We start from the raw sequence: 23,958 nt of genomic DNA, 5'->3' as shown, positions 1-23,958 counted from the left end.
AGAAAAAGATTAACCAACCAAAAAGGAGATAGAGTCTTAAAGAAGAAAATAATTCTTTGAAAGTTAGAATTGGGCAAGGGAAAGCTGATGAAGCTATGAAACAAAACAAAATATAAAAAATGAAAAAGTAAAACCGATCTACCATGTTTAACATATATTGGATTACTTGCCATTTAGAGGAGGGGGTGGGGAAACGGGAGAAAATTGGAACATAAGGTTTTGCAAGGATTAATGTTAAAAAATTATCCATGCTTTTAAAAATAAAAAGCTTTAATTAAAAAGAATAAATAAAAATAAAGTATCACTATTCTCAGGAGGAAAAAAAAAAAGAAAAATAGAACAGAACTTGAAACAAGAAAAACAACCGATCTAGAGAACAGATCAAAAAGTAAAAAAAATAAAAATAAGAATAATTGGATTGAAAACTGTGACCAATAAAAGAACCCTGACATAATAAGGCAAGAAATAATCAAAAAGAAAATTTTCCTGGAGTGATAGAACAAGAGAGGAAAATAGAAATTAAAAAAAAAAAAAAACCAGATCCACTAATCACCACCTCTGAGAGATCCAACAAAGTATATATTATTGTTAAATTTTGAAATCCCCAAATCAAAGGGAAAATTCTACAAGAAACAAACAAAAGTTCAAATATGCTGGACTTACAATTAAATTGTACAGGATTTATCAGCAGCTATAATAAAAAACTATACATCTTGGAATAACATAAATATCAACAATCAAATGATAGACACCATTGGCCAAAAATATCATAACCAGCAAAAACTAATAATAATGAATGAAAAATGGACATTCACCAAACTCACAGATTTTAAGGATTTTGTTTTACCAAACCTGACCCCAGTAGAAAATTTAACATATAAAAGCCAGTATCAAAGATTAATTTCAAGGGACTCAACAAGGATTGATTGTGTTTTTTTACATAGAAACATAAATCATATGTTAAAGATTGACAGTAATAATTGTGTAGTTCAAAAAAAATAATGGGGTAGAGCTGAGAACTGACTCTAAAAAAAACAAAATTGCTTAGAAAAAGGTAAAAATAGTCATTATGCTATACTAATGAGGTGCAGAAGAACAACAGACACAGGCATTAGAAGGAGGAGGAGGGCTGGTAGTTCTGGAAATCTACTCACATCTGGAATGGGTTAAATAGGGAAATATATATATAGATATCTCTATATAGAGATATCTATATATACATAAATATACATAGATATATTTTGGAGGGTGCTATATCCTTCATGGTAAAGAAATAAGGAGAGAGGGAATAGAATAGAATAGAATAGAATAGAATAGAATAGAATAGAATAGAATAGAATAGAATAGAATAAAGTGGACCACAGAAGAATGTATAAGATTTTTGGCAGTAGGACAAGGTATGTAGATTAATGGGAATGGAATGAAGAAAGAGGGAAAGGGTAACATAAGATAAAATAGAGTACAGAAGACTGTTTAAATTAATGGGAGATTAATAGAGTGTACAAATTAGTAGGAATGGGATAAAGAAGGAAGGAAAGACAGGGGAGAAGAAAAGGGAAGGATCCATGAGAGAAGGACAAGTAGTTCAAGGAAGGAATAAGTGCCCCCAAAAAGGTTTTATTTTATTTGGGGAAGAGAACTTGAAGTGGGTTATCAAAATGTTCAAATTAATAAAGCTTAAAACTGCACTAAAGTGTTTGGGACATTCTTTAAAATTTTCTGGTTAAAGTATGTAAGAATTTAAGAATCAATATACCAAGTCAGGTCACTTAATATCTTGAGCCTATAATTGATTCTAGAGAACATTTTGTCATGTCAACTTCAAAAAATTAAAAATGAAATCCTCTCAGCTGAGGATTCCTTGTCTTATATTTCACCAAATAAATTGGTACCAGTTGCCTAGAACTCATCCTCTTCTCCTTTGAACATTTTTCAATGTTGTCTGAACAGACAACCACACTTTGGTCTCAAAGAAGAGGTAAGCCTTCCCCTTGTTAAAGCAAATTTCTCTCTGTGTATTCATTCCATCCCTTCCCTTTTTTTTACAAAATAATCCTCTCCTGTCATTCCAACTCTCCTTTCTGAAAAATTGCTCTCCTATTGAGAACTCTGGCTCATTCTCTGCTTCCTGTTAAAAAGTCTATATCTTTTTCATCTTTTTCAATCACCCCTGCTACCATTATCTCTTATCATATCTCCTCTTTTTGGTTAAATTCTTTGAGAAAGCTTTGTATATTCATTCCCTCTATTTTTTCTTACTCTTTCTAAACCCTCCACATCCCTACTCCTGTTCTCATCCTTCAACTAATATTATCCTCTCCTTAGTTCTAGTAATCTCTTAATTGCAAAATAATGGCTTTTCCTTAATTCTAATCCTTCTTGCCCTGCTGACACCTTTGACAATGATTTATTTGATCCTTGAACTTCTTGTCCAAGTATTCTTTCCTCTCTGACTTTTTTTTACTGAAATGTCCATCCTGTTTGTCTTTTGACTGTTCCTTAATCTCTTGCTAGTTCTTTATCCATGTCACACCCACTGAGTATCCTCCAATGCCCTATTCTGAAATCTCTTTTTATTTTTCTGCATTTCTTGGTGATCTCATCTGCTCCCTCATATTCAATGATTTTCATGAAGATGATTAATGTCCAGTGTTTATCTCTCTGCATTGCTAAAGTCACTCATCACTAACTGCCTCTTGGATATTGAAACCCTTGTCCTGAAGTTATCTTATGCAACAAAATAGAACTAATTAATCACACTCCAGGGTACCACCATTCTCCTGTCTTGCTGGCCTTAATATATTATGATTAACTGCACAGTAATATTCATATACCACAATTTTTCCAGACATTCTCTAGTTGGTGAATACCTATCTTGTTCTTAGGTATTTACTACTATAAAAAGTGCTGATGTGAAGTGTTTTTTTTTAACATAATTATAAATTGGCACCCAAAACAGATGGACTAATTCACAGTTTTACCAATGTGTAGCTTGCTGTATTACTGTACCTACTTTTCTATATTCTTGATAATATTGACAGTTTTCTTTTTTGGGTTCTATTTCCCAGCTTATAAAGCTTAAGTGAAATGGAGTTATTTTAATTTTATATTTCTTTTACTAGTTAATTGGGGCATATTTGCAGTTAACAATTTAGAGTTTGTAATTGTTCATTGGAATTCTCTTTGTTCTTTTCCTTTAAATGTTCTTTTGATTTAGATACTTGTTTAGATACTTAATTGTTTTAAATACTTGTAATAAATAGTTCCCCATGTAGTTTACTTATCAAACTTTTTTAATCAGTGATATTTTATAGAATGTTTTCTTTAAAACTTTATCTTCTTAATTAATTATCTTCTTAATTATCAGTTATCTTGCAGACTTTTATGGAATTGAAATTGTCTGTTTTTTATCTCATACCATTCCTTATTTCCTCATTTGGTTAAGAATTCTCTTAACTTTTACTATGAAATGTATTTTTTCTCATTCTTAACTATTTTAAGAAATGACATGAACTTTTATATTCAAGTCAGAAAACCATTTTGAACTTATTGTGGGGCAAATAGTAAAACACTTTTTAAAAAATTTCTAAAATGCTAATTTTTGAAAATTAAATTGTTTAAATTTTAAGGATAGCAAAAGAAAGCTTTTATGTAAATGTACCTTGAAATTAAATGTTTGTTTCTATTTACCTATTTGAATTGTTGAATTACAATGCCCAAAAAAGTTTTTAAAGCCTCAAAACCTGTATTTTGGGGGCATGTTTTTCTATTACACTTATTGAAAATATGATTTGTGTTCAAAAAAGCGTTAATAGTTTAGTTAGTGGTCTTTTCAATTTTAAGCTGTAGTATCTTGAAACTACATTAAGATCTCTTGGGGCCATCTTGTATTTTAAGTGAAAAGTTAAAAATTTGGAGGAAAAAAAAATTGAAAGAGAATTAATAGCTTACAACAGAAGGTAGAAAATCTTATCCATGTAGTATACTACCCAAAAATGAGAATGGAACCTAAAGCACTCAATGACTTCTTGAGATATAAAGAAATACTAAAACAAAGTCAAAAGATTAAAGAAAGATATAAATCATCTTCTATCAAAACCATCTCACCTGTAAAACAGATCAAGACAATTTAAGACTCATCGAACTCCCTGAAAACCAGTCATACATAAACCTTGGATATCATAATTCAAGAAATCATAAATGAAAACTGCCTTGTTGTCTTAGAACAAAAGAGTAAAGTAAGAATTAAAAAGAATTCAGTGGTCACATCCTTTATAAAACATCTGAAATATTTTAACCAAGTCCCAGAACTTTCAGGTAAAAGAAAATATACCGCAAGCATTAAGAAAGAAGTTCGAATATCAAGTAATCATCAATCACAGAATCAGGCTCATGTACAAACACAACAGCAACTTATATAAAGGAGAGAAAACTTGGAATATGACATTCCAAGAGGCAAAAGATAAAGATTTTCAACTAAGAATATTATCTGTGAGACTAAGTATAATATTCTTTTGGATTACTTAAAAACAATATCGATCAGTAAGATCAGAACTGAATATAAACTTAAAATGCAAACTGAAGAGTCAAGAGAAACGGAGAGAAGTCAATAAATGGAATGCTTAAATGCTAATAGTAGTAGAGACAAATTTCCTTTTATAATCTCATTATCTTCAAGAGTCACAGGGAATTAAGTAAGACACAAAGATGGGAAGGAGGGTTGATTTTGTTCTGTTTTGATGTTTCTAAGAAAAGAAAAGGAGAGCAAAAGGAATAAACCAAAGAAGAAAACAGAGGGATAGAACTTAATATTTAGCATAACGTGTGGGAAGAAGAATAAAGATAAAACAAGAGATAGAAGAGCAGGCAGTATTTGTACCTCATTCTTAGCTGAACCAAAGATTGAAAATATACACACATAGACACACACACACACACAAAGAAAGTTTGATATAGAAATGCATTAAACTCTGCTGAGAAATAAGCTAGAACAAGGGTAAGGACAAGGACAAGGAATTTTCCAGGGAGTCACAAGCAGAACAGAGTTCACTTTTGAGGCTAGGTAATGAATGAGGTTGCAAAACTTTGTGTTCCAAACTTTTTCCTTCTCTTCTCCCACCACATTCCTTTGATGGCAATATATGTTAAACATGTGCAGTTCTACTATACACATTTCCATAATTATGCTGCACAAGAAGAATCAGATCAAAAAGGGAAAAAAAATGAGAAAGAAAACAAGTGTAAACAACAACAAAAAGTAAAAATACTATGTTATGATCTGTATTCAGTCGCCACAGTCCTCTCTCTGGGTAGAAATAGCTCCCGCCATCACAAGCCCATTGGAATTGGCTTGAATCATCTCACATGTTGAAAACAGACACATCCATCAGAATTGATCATTGTATAGTGTACAATGTTCTCTTGGTTCCACTCACTTTACTCAGTTTCAGTTCATGTAAGTCTTTCCAGGCCAGGTCTCTCTGAATTCACCCTGCTAAGAATGAGTGATTTTTTTAAAAAACAGAATGACAGTGTAGTGGAAGCAGTGAAATGAGTTCCCATCTACAAAACTCCTAAATAAATCTAAAAAAATGTACCAAATTAAATTCTGATAGGGAAGTCCTGAAAACATTGTAGTAAGTCCTTTGGCTCAGGTTGGGATAAGGGGACATACACAAAGGCATGCTGAGACTGGGGACTGGATCTGAAGAGCAGCACACATGAGCATTCTCGTGCCTTCAGAATGCCCGTGCACAAAGGGCAAGAGATCCCAGACATATATCAGGGCACTGCAGTACAGACAGGTGCTAACTAGCACCACATTGTGTGTCATAGATCCAAGCTGAATTGAGAAGGGAACCTATACTAAGGGGTGGTAGAGTGAAGCTCTATACAGGCTGAGAAAGGAAATCCATGAACAAATAGAAAGTCATTTGATATAGAATGGGATGTCATTTCTAGCTCTTATCTCAGTTTATAGGGGAATAACTAGGGCAAGAATCCAAAATCAAAGTGGAGCCTGCAGTTGTGTCACTATAATTGAGCAGTAAATTGTTAGCCCATAGAATCTGAGTTTAGCAGCATTCATTTGACCAAAAGGAAGATGAGGAAATTACGTAGAACTCAAACCAAGGAAACAGCTGTCACACTTTGCCCTGAGCAGATCATTTTTGGGGCACCAAAAACCTATAGTCCCTAGCCAGTCCTTGAGAAACAATATTCAGTTTCCCTAAAAAAAGCAGCAACACAACCAGCCCAGATTTTTTTTTCCCCATCCCCAAATGTAGCAGAACCCATTCCTAATATCAAGATTGAAGCCCAGAAGTAGAATGGAAGAATGGGAAAAAAGATAAAAAAACCCCACCATAATGAACTGTTATGTTGGCAGGAATGCTTAAGATTGAAATGCATAAGAAAATCATAACTCCACAACATTGGCAAGTCTTTGTGGGGGGGAGGAGGGGAAATCCACTTAGGCACAAATTCAACTAGAATTCCTAGAAGAAATGAAGCAAGAAGTTTTTGTTTGTTTATTTGTTTGTTTGTTTTTAAGAGTTAATTTTTTTGTTAAATGAAAATGATATTACTTAAGGAAAAAATTGTAAAAAAAAAAAAATGAGATCTAAAGGAGAATTGAAAAGAGAATTAACAACTTGGCACAAGAGGTATAAAATGTTACCCCAACAACAAACTCCATGAAAATTCAAATGGATTGACCAGAAGCCAAAAAGCTGGGGGGCAGGGGGAAGAAGAAAATTCAAGATATAGCAAAAAATCTTATCTAGAAAATGGATTGAGGTTTTTAAAAAAAAGAAATTAAGGATCATTATATTATCTGAACTCTGACCAAAAAAGGATTGAGACATTATATTTCAGTGACTGTTCAAAGAAAACTACCCAGGTCATTTAGAATCAGATGGCATAGTAAAATAGAATGAATCCATTATTCTCCTAAAAGAAACCCCAAAATGAAAACTCCCAGGAAAATGTTAGCCAAAATCCAGAGCTTCCAAGACAAAACAAAACAAACAAAGAAAAAAACCCACCCAACAACCTATAAGAATTCCAGTACTAAGGAGCCACAGTCAGAATAATTCTCTATTTAGCAGCCATCATAAAGAAGCAGACCACTTGGAATACAGTATTCTGAAAAGCAAAGGATATGTCTAGGCTTATAACCAAGAATGACTTACCCAGCAAAACTGAGTAGAATGCTTCAGAGGGAAAAAATGGATCTTTAATGAAATAGAGAACTTCCAAGCATTCCCTATTGAAAATATTGAAGCTGTGTAGAAATTTTGAAATTCTAATACAGGAGTTTAGAGAAATGTAAGAAGGTAAATATAAACAAAAAATAATAGACTGAAACTGATAAACTGCTTACATTCTAAAATACAACATGTATACTCTTTGATCTCAATCAATGGGGTTCATAGAGAGAGTCTTAATTAAACAATGCATAGAAATGATTCTGTTACATCTTGAAGTTAGAAGAAGAATAGGAAGAGAAAAGAATAGAAAGAAAAGTTAGAATTACCTCACATTGGTATGACATTCAAGTAGACACTTATAGAAAAAAAAGGAAAAAGAGCAGCTGACACTTCAACATCATTCATCTGAAGTAGTTAAGGAAAGGGATAATATACCCTTATCCATATTTTTGGTTGGTTACAGAAATATATTTTATTCAACATAGAGGTAGGAACCTGATGTTTCTTGGCTCTTTTCCTTTGTTTTGAGGGGCTTTTCTTTTTCTGTTTTTCTCTGATAAACAAGGCAAATATAGCTCGTTGGCACTCATGTGATTCCTTCTCCATCTGTAGAGATACAAGCAAACCCTCTCCCCCAAGCAGTTAACCTATCTGAATTCTTCCATTCATCACTTTCTGGATCTCTCCACATCACTTGGCAATGATCTAAAGATAGTGGAGCTGCTCGCACTGGACGTTGCCCTTCCAGCAGGTTATAAAACCTGTCTGCCATAGCCAGTGCATCTTTATCAAAAATCAAAAAATTAATAGTGTAATGAGCTAAATTTAAAAGTTCTCTAGAGTTACCTGTGACTCCCCCTTTCTTTTGTTTTTGGAGGAGCATCTCCAGGATGTCTGTTTCTCCTCTCTACTATTGCCTGCCCTCTTTCATTTTCCAGATTTCTTTTTTACAACAAATAAAAGAGAATTTCAAGGACTTAGAGAAGGTTGCAAGTGTCCTTGGTCAAGTTGCCCCTGTACTATATCTAATAAGGCCTGAATTCTATCACTTGCTAGGGGCCACTTTTGCACCTACACTGGTGTATCACCTTTCCATTGAATGGGAACAGATGAGAGTGGAAGCAAGCCTTCAACAGCAGTCCTACCTAAAAATCTTGAAGTACTCAATTGTAATCCTAACTGTTGTAACATGTCTCTTCCCCATAGATTGTTGGGGATTTTTTCAAACACAAAGAGAGTAAAAAACTCCTATTTCACCTTCAAATATCCATCTCAAAGAGATAGCACTAACTTCAGCTGCTGTTGATCCTCCTATGCCAAACATATAAGTGTCTGCCTTAATCTTTGGCCTACCACTGGGCCAGTTGTCACCTCTAATGACTGTATGATCTGCACCTGTGTCTACCAATCCTTTTAATGGTATGCCATTTTTATAGATGGTGAGCATAGGACAGTCAGCTGTAACAGCTGCAGACCAGAATATTCCTGGATTCTGTTGTTGGGAGTCAAAATTTGGGTAAATATCACTAGATTTGACTATCAGGAGTGTGTGTCAGTAACTCTGATGCTACTACTTCACCTGGTTGATAAGTCACACATTGTCTTCCTGTATTAGTGACTGGGAAATTAGCTACATATTCTCCAATTTCCCAAAGCAGTGTATGGGTGGACACTGTTTTGTAAGCACTCTCAGGAGATGAAATGGTCAAGCCTACTGTGCCTAGAGGCAAAGGATCCATAGGCTGGACAGGGACAAATTTCACCTCTCCAGGGGATATCTCAGTAGTCCCAGCTGCATACAACTCTATTCTTCCCAATTGTAATCCCTTTCTCCCATGAGGTTGCTTCTTGGCTGATTGATCATGTTGGAGTACTGAACTTCTAAAGACTCTCTAGGTGTAGCATTGGCTGCCATCATGCCCCAAGTGTTTTTTGAGTAGGGTCCTGAAGCCAAGACCCTCTTCCCCTTTCCCTGGGTCAGTCTACATTCTGATGCCCAATGGAAACCTTTGTTACATTTTGCACATGGGGTTTTAGATCTTGTTCTCCTGTTTTTTATGCCAACACTGAGCTTTCTGATGCCCTACTTTACCACATTGAAATCATTGACGAGTCTCTCTGGTAGTCCCTTGCCAAAAGGGACCCTGTCTTCCCATGTTCCAATCTTGAAAAGTCTGCATCATAGCCTGGGTATAAAAGGTGTTTGTGCTCATGGTGGCACAGTGTCTTATAATCTCCTCTACAGGAGCATCCTTGTATAGTCCTAGTATAATTCTTCTACAAACCTTATTAGCATTTTCTCTAGCAAGTTGTCTTAGCATAATTTCTGTTGCTGCATTTTCACCATTAGTTTGTATGACAGCTGTCTTCAGACGTCCCACGAAATCAGCAAAGGGTTCATTTGGACCTTGAGCTATTTTCTTGAAGGCTTCCCTTCTATCTTTTCTTCCTGGGAGAGTGCTCCATGCTGTGAAAGCAGCAGAAGCAATTTGCTCATATGCTGATATAGGGTAATTAATCTGCTCTAAAGTGTCTATATAAGGACCTAACCCTGCTAGTTGTTCAAAGATGACTGGTAAAATAACTCCAGATTGCCTATTTTGTTGGGCTTGTATTCTACAGTTCATTATACTCAGAAAGTCACAATGTTTTATCCAGGTTCTAAACATGTCTTTGCTATAGATTTCCAATCACTAAGGGTTAAAATTTCATAAGACAAATTCTCTAATACTGTCTTAACATAAGATGATGTAGACTCATAAAGAGTGAAAGCCTTTTTCAGATCTTTGATCATTTCCAGATTATCTGGAGTGTATTTTCTTCTTTCTTGACCTGAAGAATCAAACTCTTCAATCACAGGGTATGCTTCTATTCTCAAATCAGATGTATCTTGTCCTTCCTCTTTAGCTTTAACTAATGCCTTTTGTAATTGTGTCATAAGTTGTGGACAAAGTTGCTGCATGGGTGGTTCTGATGATGCCCCTGCCCTTCCTTGGGCCTTGGGTAGCTTTCTTAGAGGCCTCAGCTTTCCTTGGTTCCAAGAGCTCTTGCTGCTAGTCTTTGCCTCTAGCTCAACCAAGAATGTCTCCAGCCAGCACCCAGGTGAAAGTTAGAATGTATCTGTCTTGCCTCCAAGAGAGGGCTTCTGGCTCTTAATCTGCCAGATTTTTCTAATAGTGACTTTTTCTTCTTTTTTTAAATTAAAGCTTTAATTTACAAAGCATATGCATGGATAATTTTTTCCAATATTGACCCTGCAAAACCTTAGCATTTAGATTGATGTTATTTTCTGATCCAGAAAATAACATCAATCTAAATGCTAAGGTCCAAAAGTAGTGTCTTTACTCTTCTTGATGGTAGAAAGAAGTTTATAACAAAAACTTGTGCATGTTTTTCCACTCTTCCATCTTCATCTTTAAATGCTCTTAGGTGGACTTTGCATACTTGAATTTCTTGTCAAGATTTTTCTAATAGTGACTTTTTCTTCTTTTTTTAAATTAAAGCTTTAATTTACAAAGCATATGCATGGATAATTTTGCCACTATTGTAAAACAAAATGAATTTTATGAAAAATTTTTCAGTAATATTTAGTTTGTGATTTTTTTTTTCTGTAAAAGAAGAAATTTTGAATTTGAGTTTAAATACCTAAATTTAAATTCCATAATTTCTTTTAATTGAATATGTGACCTTGAATAATTCATTTTATGTTTTGGAGTCTCAGTTCCCTGATTATCTGTATTGGGGGTAGACTAGATAATTCCATGTTGTCCTGACTTAAAAGGAAAACCTCCCTGATTTGGGTTCTGTTGATCCAATATTTAATCATTTAAACAAGACAAGTTTGGAATTTCTGTGTTGGTTAAATTTGTAAGATTAACTTTTTTAAGTTTCAGGAGAATCAGTTAAGAAAGTAAGTTTTCAAACATTCTTAAAATATCTTTATCAGTCTACATTTGACACAAAAATATATTTACTCATACAAATTCTAATCTCTTCCTTAAAAGACCCTTCTTAAGCAACATTTTGTAAGCTATTGGTTCTTGACATATATATATACTTGAAAAAGATTCTTTTTTATAGAAGTAGTCTCCATTTTTTCCCAACAATTTGCTGTTATTCTCAGATTTTATTATATTAAAAATTGTAGTACTAATTGGTATTTAAAGTTCTGAACACAGTCCTTATTGTAGGTCCTACCTTTGTTGCAGCTACCTCTTCTTGGACTTTAAACCCATAATCGATATAAAAATCACATAAGTGATTTTTGGAGCAACTATTTTAATTGAGGCAACCTAATTGAAATAGTTTTGTTTTGGGTTTTTGGGTTTGGTTTGGTTTGGTTTGGTTTGGTTTGATTTTTGCCTATGAGAGAAGTAGTCCTAGACTTGAACTCTTAGCAATTGCCTGAGGCAATTAATTAAGGTAACAGAATTACTTAATTAAGGTAATATAAAACTATCTACTCTTTCACACATAAGTGATGAGATAGTTGTAATTGCAAGTTTTTAGCTGACTTTTTCCAAATATCAGTAATTCTTGAGCTTCAGGTGTGGTGTTCTTCTTTCTTTTTTAAAATATAAGATGGTTCTCTCTGGGAGCAGCTTTCTTGGGGAGGTTTTCTGGAGGTAGCCTTAGTTTCGTTTAGAGTAATAATCACTTCAAATGCAGCCAGCTGGTAAAATCCAAACGTTTATTTTCTCCTTCCTTGGGCCTGGGTAGCTTTCTTAGAGGCCTCAGCTTTCCTTGGTTCCAAGAGCTCTTGCTGATAGTCTTTGCCTCTAGCTCAACTAAGAATGTCTCCAGCCAGCACCCAGGTGAAAGTTGGAATGAATCTATATTGCCTCCAAGAGAGGGCTTCTGGCTCTCAATCTGCCAGAGTACTCTATGTCTGTCCCAGAGTGCCTCTGCATCTATCCCAGAGTGCCTCTGTATTTGTCCCAGAGTGCTCTTTGGCCCTAAGAGCTTCTTGCTTATATGAGCTCTCTAAAGGTGTGAACAAAAGCATTGCTTCTATCACTTCCACTTAGTACCTTGTTTCAAGTTCTGGCCCATAGCATCTCCTTGTAAGATACTGAACCATGCTAAATTAGATAATTATTGTCTCCATCAATTCTAATGACTTAATAGCTTGTAAGGATTCTAATATTCAGGTATGGTTAGACTTGCTCACACTTTTTCTTAAATAAGAGAGTGTTTTTATTTTGTTTGTTTTTTTTTTTTCTGAAATTCAAGAATACTATTCCAAATATTGCTACTGAAGACATCTTTTATTGGATTTTTTTTTTATAAGTAACTTTATTATGAACTAGCCTTCCATTTCTATAGCTGTTAGAGATGTTTAGGCCCTTGCTAGCTCACACCAGCATTATCATAAGCACCTCCCTTCATTTCATTACTTACGATTTCTTTTTCCAATCTATCCTCTGTGCTTTTGACATTATCCTGAAACATAGTTTTTCTTGTGGCTTTCTTGTGTTTAAAAACTTTAAGTGCTCCCTATTAGTGAATAAATAATGAAAATTCCTCAACCTCACATTTAATGCCTTCCACAGTTTTTTAATCTTTTTTTGCCTGCTGTTTGTCTACACATTCCTTATGCTTCTGCCAAAATGAACTAATTGCCATTACTTCTACCCCTTTGCCATTTTTACATGAAATCTCCCATGTTATCTGCCGATATTAGTGGTCTTATTCCTTGAATTTATCTCTGTACAGATTGACCTTTCAGTAGACTATGGGCTCTTTGAAGTCAGGTATGCTTTCATTTTTGTCTTTGTCTTTGTATCCAGGGTGCCTTTTGCATAGAACATGCTAAACAAATATGTGCCGAATTGAATTGTTTCACATGGCCCTGCCCTTCCTCCCAAGTCTTGACTTAGCAGTATTCTTATTCATATTCCTTCTGTATTTACTGCTATGTCTAGATCTATATCCCCTTAGCAGCAGGGACTGTATCTTTTATTCCACTGTATCCTCATTTTGTAACCAGCTTTTAAGGTAAAGATAATATACTAGAACAGTTTGCCATTTTCTTCTCCAACTCATTTTACAGTTGAGAAAATTGAGGCTGACATTGATTTGCCCAAGATCTCATAGCTAGTAAGTGTTGAAGCTGGACACAAACTCATGAAAATGAGTCTTTATGATTCAAAGTCCAGGGCTCTATCCTCTGAGCCCACCTAGTGATATCATTTTGGTCCGCTTCTAGAATGGACAATAACTGACTGATCATTATTTGGCATAGTGCCAAAAGGAAAGAAGTGTGCAAAAATATTTCTGTCAATGATATGGTGGTTTCTCATGTAGAAATTTTTGCAACTTATTTCAAACTCTCAGTGCAATAGATAAATTGAGCTATTGCTTAAAACATTTTTGCTCTGTTGCTTTGATTTGCTTAGGGATTACTCATGTTATTTTTCCCTTCCTTTAAAGGTCGCTTATATGCAATGCAAACTGGAATGAAAATTGACAGTAAAACTCCTGAATGCCGAAAATTTTTATCAAAGCTTATGGATCAGCTAGAAGCTGTAAGTAACAAATTAGTAATTCGTTTCATAATTAATGTTTGAACATGTTAAAATAAATCTTAGAACTTTTGTTAGTTGTCATGTTTCCTTTGCCTCACTAGTCTAGTACATATAGTATTTAAGAGGAAAGGCTGCATATTTAAAAATTCACATTCTTAGGAATATATACTTTTGTATAAAACCAAATAGTAACAAGCATCATTGCCCTCATCTATCTTACCCACACTAATGAAAGGGATCTTTTAAAGTACTGAAAAAATAAATTGAATCGACATTTGTTGAATACCTTCTCTGTCCTAGGCACTGTACTAAATACTAGGTAATACAAAGATGACAAAAAATACAGTCTCTTACTTTGCACTAGTGAAGAATATTTGAAAGAGTTCTCTTTTACATATTTTAGAAAGTAGATTATTTTCTCATTGTATATTTTCTTTGTAAATTAAGTTTTCATTTTTTCAAGTTTTTTGATATTCATGCAAGGTGGTCTAAAATTTTACTTTAGAATAACATGTTGCATTTTGAAAAACATGTACATTTATGATTATAAATTTAAAGTAAAATACGGTTTAAAAATGACTACCTACAGTTTTAAATTTTTGATCTAGTTATTAACTGAATATGGTTTATCTAAGAGCAGGTTGCACATACACAGAATATACAAAATAAAGTAATTGATAACACTTAAAATCTAAGAACTGTGTCATTTTTCATCCTTGTATGCCCCAGTGTCTGGCATAGTTCCTAACCCATTCTCCAGAAGAACTTTCAGTGATTTCTGTGGGGGCTAGACTGGAAGTGGACCAATAGTCTGGGAAATAATATTATTTCTGGGGCTCTTGAGTGTAGTCTTCTGGGATCTCTCCACTGACGTTTTAGTGAAAGTATTGTTGAATCCATGTTAGTTATTGACCTGCCTGACACCTGCCATATCCTTTCTCCATGACAAAGTATCTTGCTACTACTGTAAACAGGCTGGTTTATCCACTATTTGCCAGTTGGTTTATGAGATATTTAAAAAGTGTATTGGCTAATTTTGCTTTACATACTCATACACACATAGACACACACATGCACACAGTTTCAATTCAGAGGGTATAGACTAGTAGATATTAATAGACAAAAAAGTGTCAGTAAATTTTTTTTTTTGGTTCATGGAAGAAAACCAAAAGAACTACAGAAGAGGACTACATAAATGAAGCAATTTTGTTTATTTCATTAAATTATATTTTAGTGTACTAGATATTTTTAAATCTCTAAGAAATTCACCATATCTTCTACAATCTTGTTTTTCTTGGAGTCTTTGTGTTTGTTGGCAGTAATTGCATAGAATTGTTTTGTTTTTTTTTTTTTTTGTAAAACTGAAGGGAAAAAGAAATGTCAATTTAATGCTATCTAGATAATGAGCAAGGGGAAATATTTATTCTTTAGACAAAGTAAAGGTACTTTTATGTTATAATGCTTGTTTACATTAAACTTCAAGTTGACTATATTTTTATGAGTTACTTACATTTCTGCCACACTTTCTAGTTATAGATGACTACTTTACAGGATTGCATATTCCTTCTTAAAAAACAGCAGTCTAGATTTCAAAGCTTATTTGAAAAATCTTTTGGCAGTACAGAAACTGTAAGTTACTGTCTCGTGGTTATTTCTGTTTTTGTTCTACCAAAAACCCAAGATTTCCTTAAATCCAGACAGTTAGTCTATTCAGGAGCTGTAAATTCACCTGTTTAACTATAACTGCATCATTTGCTTTGCTGACTTTATAGGAAACATGAAGCTTCTTATACTCTAAATATCTTTGAAAAGAATCAGAGTACAGTACTCAGATCATTTATGCTTTTAAATCTTTTAGACTTTCTTTTAAAAATAGTCAAAATAGGAAAATAGGAGCACCTTTTTCATTAAATTGTGTTTTTATAAAGTACTGCACAAAGTGCTTTACATAAGAAAAGTACAAAGATGCATAAAACTACAATGACTTAATGTCTTCTAAGATTCTAAGTTTAGTTCTTTTTTGGTTAATTGTAAACAGCCTTTTTGTATTATATATCATTATTTAATGAAAATATTTTTGTATTTCAGAATGATATATACTTTATCACCAAAAATTAATGGGTTAGATTTTTTTTTATGGAGAGAAGTTAAAACTTTTAAATGAATTTGTATATTGTATGTTTTAGGCATTACTTAATACATTGTTTGATAGTACAATAGTGTTTTAAAATAATTGTTGGGTGCTACATATGCAGATATCTTTCTTTCCCCACTTATTTTTAGATGTAATCACTAAAGTAGTTATTTTAAGGGACCCCCCCCCCCTAAAAAGAAGCATTTCTGATTTTATTTCAGCTTAAAAAACAATTGGGTGATAATGAAGCTATTACTCAAGAAATAGTTGGTTGTGCCCATGTGGAGAATTATGCTTTGAAAATGTTCCTTTATGCTGACAATGAAGATCGTGCTGGGAGATTTCACAAGTAAGCAAAAAAAGAAAACACGATTTTGCTAGTTTTATATATTTTTTGGAGACATTATTTTTTTTACTTTTTAAAGACATGTATAATTAAAGATAATGGATAGTTTTCTCCCATACATTTAACTAATTTTATATTTAGCTTTCAATTTTTTTAGGATTTAAGTGTCTTGCAAAAAATTGTATATGGACCTTAAAATAATGGCACTTACGTAGTACTTTGTAGTTTTCATAGTGCTTTACAAATATTTTATCTTCACATCAACTCTGGGAAGTAGGTGCTTTTATATTCCTTTTTTACAGATGAAGCAACTAAGGCAGACAGAAGTTATATAACTTGCCCAGATTCACACAGCTAGTAAGTATTTGTAGCAGTATTTGAACTCAAATCTTTCTGACTCTAGGTCCAATTTTAAATCTACTGTATCATTAGCTACAAAGTCATTTTTAGAGGGGAAAAAAAATTTACAATTGTAATTTGACTGGGGCAAAATTGATGAAGTAATAATATGGCTCTAGCCTTTTGTTCACAAATCATCCTATGTTTAGCAATTTTTCCGTAATAAAAATCTGCTTTTTACTTTTGTAAAGATTTTTGATGAATTATATTAGAAAATTATCTCAAATAGATATTTTAAATGAATGTTTTTTCTAAGATAATTTATTGTCATAGGTATGTTTTGCAAATGTAGCTAGTAGAATGTTTATTATGTTAATGTAAGCTAAAAGTGTGTCTTACTTCTCTATCTTGAACCTGAATTATAAAAGGTTACTGCATATTCTCCAGATTGTTTCTCTCCTTCATCTCTAAAATATATTAATTTTGAATTTTTTTAATTTATATTTTTGTAATTTTTGCTTTCCTAATATGTGCTTCTGAGTTTAATCTACCCAGTAAAAAAACAGAACAAATGTTTTTCTCTTGCAGAAACATGATCAAGTCCTTCTATACTGCAAGTCTTCTGATAGATGTCTTAACAGTATTTGGAGAACTCACTGATGAAGTGAGTGTACATTGTTTTTGAATGCTTTTTTAAAAACTAGCTGTTTGTCAATAGTGCTTTTTTCCATCAATCTTATCTATTTTTATATATATTATACTTGATTCATAGTTGAATATTTTGGTTTATTGAATAGATAATTATGTAATTGACAATTATTATAAATAATCATTCACTACATAGCATTAAATTTTCTTAAGTGGTATGATTTTTCTGGATGGAAGGAAAAAGCTTGCTTTCTTGAAGGACATTACTCTCAATTTTCATTTCTGTCTAAAAATATTATTTAAGCCAGTTATTTTAATATGTTTTATTTCACTGGTAGAAATCAAGTACATACTTTTGCATTTACCTTCAGGTGAAAGAAATGAATCCAAGAAATACACACACACCCCTATCAATTTGTGGATGGTGGACAGTACAGACCTTATTAATAGGCTGCATAATAGAAGTTCATTTGTCAATAAATTGCTTAAAAAGTCTTTTTAATATTCCCCAAACAAGCAACAATGATTTTTATTTTTTTTGTTGACATTGATGTGGTGGGCGGTGGTAATGGTGCTGGTGCCATCTTGGTGAACCTAAATTATATAGGTTCTGAACTACAGGGGAGGGAGACAAGGATCTCCTGCCTTCTTCTCAGTAATGTTTTTTACAAGCTGGGTCCACCAATTCCATATCTTGTTTATCTTTTAAGATCCCTCAGGAGTGACCTTAATGTTAACTTTTCATTACTACCATTTGGTAGCTAACACATTCCCTTTTACTTGGCTAATTTGCAAAAGAATTTGGCTACACTATTTCCCTCCTATTCTTTTATTCCAAAAACAAGCAAATGAGTTATTTGAAATTTCCATGTTAACAATATGGAATCAGAAAAGAACGGTTAAGACGAAATGTAACAGAATTTTAAGCAATCAGGGATTTGCTTATTCAAAATTACTCTACTTGTAGGAAGAAATACAAGCAAAATGGATAATACTGATGGGTCTTTGTATATATAAAAACAAATTTGCATTTTTAATCTTAGCTAAATGCTTCTAAAAACAATTGTACATTTTGAAAAAAGATAGTCTGTGCATTTCATTGTAAATACTGAGGTTTTGACTCTGGAGTGAGGGAAAGGACTGGCTTTTCAGATAAGGGAAGGGAAGAAATAGTGGGATAGAGTCCAGAGTCTCTACCGAGATATTCACAGCAGTTAGGTGGAAAGAGTAGCTATCTTGAAACTTCGCCTTTTCTTTTCTCTTCTCTTCCCCATCCATATCTTTGCTGTTCAGACCATTCTCCACAGTGACACTGGATAGGTGAGAAGCTGGACTCATGTTGAAACTACACGAGTGTTCAAGGCAGCACAAGTAACAAGGAAAGAGAAGGTCCTTAGTTAAACAGTGAGTTGTTAAGAAGGATCCTTGTGGTCATCTACCTGTGGGTTGAATATGTTGTAGAGGGAATTCTTTTCCAAGTATGTGTTATAATGAATGGCATCTTCAATTCCCTTTTAAGTGACCTTTCATAATTCTGGGAATAAACATTTGTTGGACATGTACAAATCATGATACCTATAAGTAGGTGTTTAAGAGAAATACTTCACTATTTGAGGTCTCAATATTCTCATCAGCTTTACAAAAGGGCTGTATTAGGTAAGAAGATCCCTTCTAGTTTTAGTATGCTATTCTCTTAAACACCTACTTATAGGTATCATGATGCCATTCTAATTTTAGTACTAACTAACCATGTGATCTTGTAAGTTAGTACTAGAATTCAGGACTCTTGACTCCCACAGCAAAACTCTGTTCCTAAAACAGTATGAACTTAACTATTTTTAACACTCTTCAAAGATTATTGTAATAATATTCATAAAACATAAGTTCCTATTGAATTCATTTTAGAAATACTTGTTCTGTGTGATCAAAATTACAACTTGATATGTGAATTACTAATTTTTCTGGCTATCTTCCTCATATATTTAATTTCCATCCATTCATTTTTAACTGCTACTGCAATATTGTTGAAGCTATAAAGCATAGTTGGCTTAATTTATTGCCTTATTTATATAACTGAAGCACTCAGCAAATAACTGGAAACACTGATATTGCTGCCTATGTATTATAAAGTTGTTCCTTCAAGAAATTAGAGTGATCATTTGGAGGGAGTGGGGGCATGCATTTTGTTGTGGAGCTTGGTACATATTCCATCATTTCCAAGATTTGTTTATATTCGATCTTTAAATTTTGAGTATTGTATAGTGCGTATGAGGCTAGCCTTGCAATCAGAAGGAACTATCTAGCCATAGACAAGACGGTGCCCCAGACAATTCTGTGTCATTTAAGGTATAGATAACATTTCATTTTTACATCAAGAAAGGGATTATCATGTTTTGATCATAGGATGAGTGATAAAATTCCTAGGCTGTCCTTTAGAAATATGTACTAATATAAATATATGCAATAGCATTTACCCAAAAACTTAAAATGAAATAAATGCCTTATTCATTCATTTCTTCATATATAATTTGTAGAAAACACATAGATATTACTGCCATCTGAATTGTCAAAAATAATAGAAGAAAAATCTAAATAGCTTTAATGACTGTTATATAATGCAAAGAACACAGGACTGGAAGTTGGGAAATCTAGATTTTTGTCCAAGCTCTGCCATTAGCTGTGTGACCTTAGACAAGTTATTTAACCTTTCTGAGACTAATTTCTTTATTTGTTATATGAGTGGATTGAATTAAGTGATTTCCAATATCCTCTCTAGATCTAGAATTCTGTAAGTTTTTCTGTAATCAAATTGACCAGGCCACAAGTAAGATTAACATGTCAGAAATCTGATTTTTGCTTATTTTTTACAGCTATTACATATACATATGTGTATATGTTACACATATAGATACATATTATATGTGTGTGTGTGTATATATGTGTGTGTGTGTGTGTATATGTAAACATGCGCGCACACACACACACATAAAAACCAGAAAGTTGAGTATCAATTGTCACCTGCCTCTTTCCCTGGAGAATTAAGGTTGCCTTCTTATAGTAAAACTAATAGAGAAATAATTTGCAGTTTTGATTTTCTAGCAATGCTATAATACCTAGGATGCATCTCAAACAAATGACATCCTATCTTACAATGCTATCAGAAGTATTTAGTACTTTGAAATCCCTAGATAAAATCTGATCACTTCAGAGCATTGAAAAATCTAGATTGACTCATTTCCTCCTCTCCCTTCCCATTTCTAATCCAGCCCCATCTTGTACTTTGGAATCACTAGCAGGGGCAGAGACAGGGGTCAGATAGTTTGGAAAAAGGGGTTTCAAGTATGCACATTTTCCATACTCTATTTATAGTTCCAGACTCATTGCAGTGCTACATATTGTGTTATTGAGAGAGAGAGTGCCAGGATAGTATTTTCTTTATCTTTTGTATCCTGACTTTGCAGTAGATCTGTGTGTCTCTTTCTTAAAACCGACACTTTTTTTTTCTTGGATTTGATTTGATTTTTTAAATAATAATAGCCTTTATTTTTCAAAATACATGCAAAAGTAGTTCTCAACATTCACTCTTGCAAAACTTTGTGTTCCAAATTTTTTTCCCTCCCCACTCTCCCATTCCCTAGATAGCAAGAAATCTAGTGTAGGTTAAACATATGTCCACATTTAACATGCGCACACACACACACACACACACACACACACATCAGAGTCAAAGGTGAGGGAAAAGAGAAAAAAATCAAAAGAGAAAAATATGAGAAAGGAAAAACAAACACCCAACCATCACAAAGGAGAAAATAGGAAAAAACATCTATCTTATAAAAAAATCTTTTTTTGAACCATATTCAGTCTCTATAATTCTTTCTCTTGATGTGAATAGCTCTTTCTATCACAAGTCTATTTGGAATTACCTTGAATCAACTCATTGTTGAAAAGGGTCAAGTCCATCACAAGTGATTATCACATAATCTTGTTACTTTACAATGTTCTCTTGGTTAGTTTTTTTACTTAGAATCAATTCTTATTAAGTCTTTCTAGGCTTTTATGAATTCAATCTGCTCATCATTTCTTATAGAATAATAATATTCCATTACATTCATATATCATAATTAACCATAATCATAATAACCATAATTAACCATTCATATATCATAATTAACATTCCCCAGCTTATGGGCAGACACTTCTTTTAAAAGCTATTAATGCTATTCACACTTCTGTTTCTATGTGTTAAGAACAACATTAAAATTTAAGCATCTAAAATCTCAGAAAATCATCCCTATAGATGATTCATGTTTCTCATTACTTATAGTTTTAAAGTTTGACGATTTTTACTACTAAATGTAAGATTTTTTAAATATGAATTTTTTTTCTTATACCATAGTTATATGGTCAGAGATACCTAAAGTCGTCAGCTGTGCAGAATGACTCAGAAATCAGGAAATTAACAGAAAAACATTTTAAACATTAACAATAAAGGAGTGGAGGTACCCCCCCTTTTTTTAATTATCTGTAAGCAGCAAAAGTTTTCCTTAATACTGTATATACTTTGATCCATGCCTCATACATAAGACTGACATAATTACTCCCATGAAAAGGCAAAGTTTCTAGATTCATTTCTGTTACAATTATTTCCTGAATATTTCCCTTTCCCACCAAATAACACAAGTTCTGCAAATCCACTTAGTCCCACTGAGTTATAATCAATTTATATAACTGTTCCCTGTTCCACTTCTGCTATTAAATTACTCCTTCCTTCTCTACACAATATCTTTCCTTTGCACTAAAGGGAAAAAAAGGTAAGCAAAACCCACCCACTTACCAACTTCATCTAGCAGCACATACAACATTTTGAACTACATTCTTCACCTCTTCAGTGAAAGCCATTCTTGAAAACATTTCCTGCCTTGTCTTAAGCCTCAGCCTTAGTCCTATTGGTATTCAACATTTATATTACCTTAGTTATAAGCATATATAGCATATTCTGGATTTTGGCCTCTAAAAGTCTTGTAATTTGTATTATAAATTGACTCAAATTTCTTACATAATATTGACAATTTCATACATGCATTGGTCTAAGTTAATAAAAATCAGATTTACCAGGATGAGACTTTATCTTCTCTAATGGTTTATATTACCTCTATGCTAAAGATGTCTCATTCTAAATTTTTGATAAAGACTGCTTAAATTCCATTTTTCAGTTACCTATAGGATATCCTGCTGTCAATTAAAATTAACTGTCAGAAATTGACTATTATCTTTTGATTCCTCTCCCAATCTTCTTCAGTTGCCTTTCTTTTCTAATCTCTCTATCATTTATCCAGGCATTCTTCCAACCTCCCAGAATAGAAATCTCAAAAATCTTTGACATTAATCATCATCTTGCCCAAAGACCCTACACTAACCTTTACCCTGTAATTAGGTTCTTTGTGGGATTTAGATCTTAAAGTGCCAGGAGCTCTGGCATTTCAGAATAGTGTTAGAAACCTCAGCCCATGAACTTGGGGTTGTACTGTCTGAATGTCATCTGTTATATTAACTTTTCTTGAGACTTTCTGGATCCTCACTCTGAAGCTTTCTGTCCACCCTAAAGTATTCTTGGGGAAATCCTCCACACTTGCTTTGCTACACAGATTTTTGTAGGCTTCAGATTTTTTTAGCTTGCCTCTGGCTTTTCTGGGACACCAGCTTTGCTACCAACTCCTATTTCTATTGTCTTCAGGCTACTGACTAGTCTGTGTGCAATTCTGGAGGTACAGAAGACACTTGATTCTTATTGGATTTCTTCATATTTATTCTGTATGATGAGACCCTAAAGGTTTTGTTGGAGTAAATATATGGGAAGTAGATGATCTACCTGCATTTTGGGCAACCATCTTGGCCTTATTATGTTCCTCTTAATAATTTTTAGTCATCTTCTGTAACAAGTATTGATACTTGCCATATAACCTCAGCCTGTTTAAAGGAAAAAAAAAAATAATAATAGATGTTTCATATGCTAAGGAAGCACCCAAAATACCATTTATCAAATCTTACAGAGTCTATCTTTGCAAAATTTCTACATCTGACACTTTTCTTGATATGACCACTACCCTCTTCCAGACCTTCATCTGTTCTTAATCTATTGCAATACTTCCTAATTAGTGTTTTTCATTGGCAATTATTTTTATCTCCTATTCAATAAATTCCTGTGTCTCCATATTACCTGTGGCATTTAAAGCTCTTAACAACATAATTCCCTCCAAACTTTCCAGCCTTATTTTGTGATATTCTCCTCATGCTTTACTGTCCAGCCAAATTGGTCATCCTCTTTGTCTTTGTCTTTCACAAAACAATCCAGTTCTTTTTCCATTTCCATGCCTTTGTACAAGGTGTCCCCTATGAATGGAATGTGCTCATCTGCAGCTCTTAAAATCCCTAGCTTCCTTCAAAGCTCACCTCAAATGATTAGATATTTTTTGCTCTCTTCCTCCCCCAGCTGCTAGTGTCCACCATCCCTCCAAAATGCCCTATATTTACCTTATATATGATTATGTGTTTTTTAAAAAACTTAGGTACCTCTATTGTTTCATCAAAATAGAATGGAAGCTCCTGAAGAACCAAAATTGGTTCTCTTATTTGTTTTATCTTTAAATCCCCAGATATTAGCACAATATCTGACATAAAGTAAATTCTTAATAAATATTCTTGATTGATTAATTGATTGACTACCATAGCATAGTCATTATGACTAATATGAGG

At 33.4% G+C, this 23,958-nt stretch overlaps 1 protein-coding gene across 1 annotated transcript in view; it reads left to right on the top strand.

Moving 5' to 3' along the window:
- The window catches only part of VTA1 (vesicle trafficking 1), an 82,680-nt gene that overhangs the window by 14,160 nt on the left and 44,562 nt on the right, over nt 1-23,958 (top strand). Inside the window, exons 2-4 of the mRNA XM_031964191.1 lie at nt 13,644-13,738; nt 16,094-16,221; nt 17,146-17,221. Of these exons, the coding sequence (XP_031820051.1) occupies nt 13,644-13,738; nt 16,094-16,221; nt 17,146-17,221 (299 nt within the window). The remainder of the gene's footprint in view (nt 1-13,643; nt 13,739-16,093; nt 16,222-17,145; nt 17,222-23,958) is intronic.

This window comes from Sarcophilus harrisii, chromosome 4 (assembly GCF_902635505.1).
Source record: "Sarcophilus harrisii chromosome 4, mSarHar1.11, whole genome shotgun sequence".
NCBI classification, from domain to species: Eukaryota; Metazoa; Chordata; class Mammalia; order Dasyuromorphia; family Dasyuridae; genus Sarcophilus; species Sarcophilus harrisii.
The sequence above is the reverse complement of the archived record's forward strand: the minus strand, read 5'-3'. Positions and strand labels throughout refer to the sequence as shown.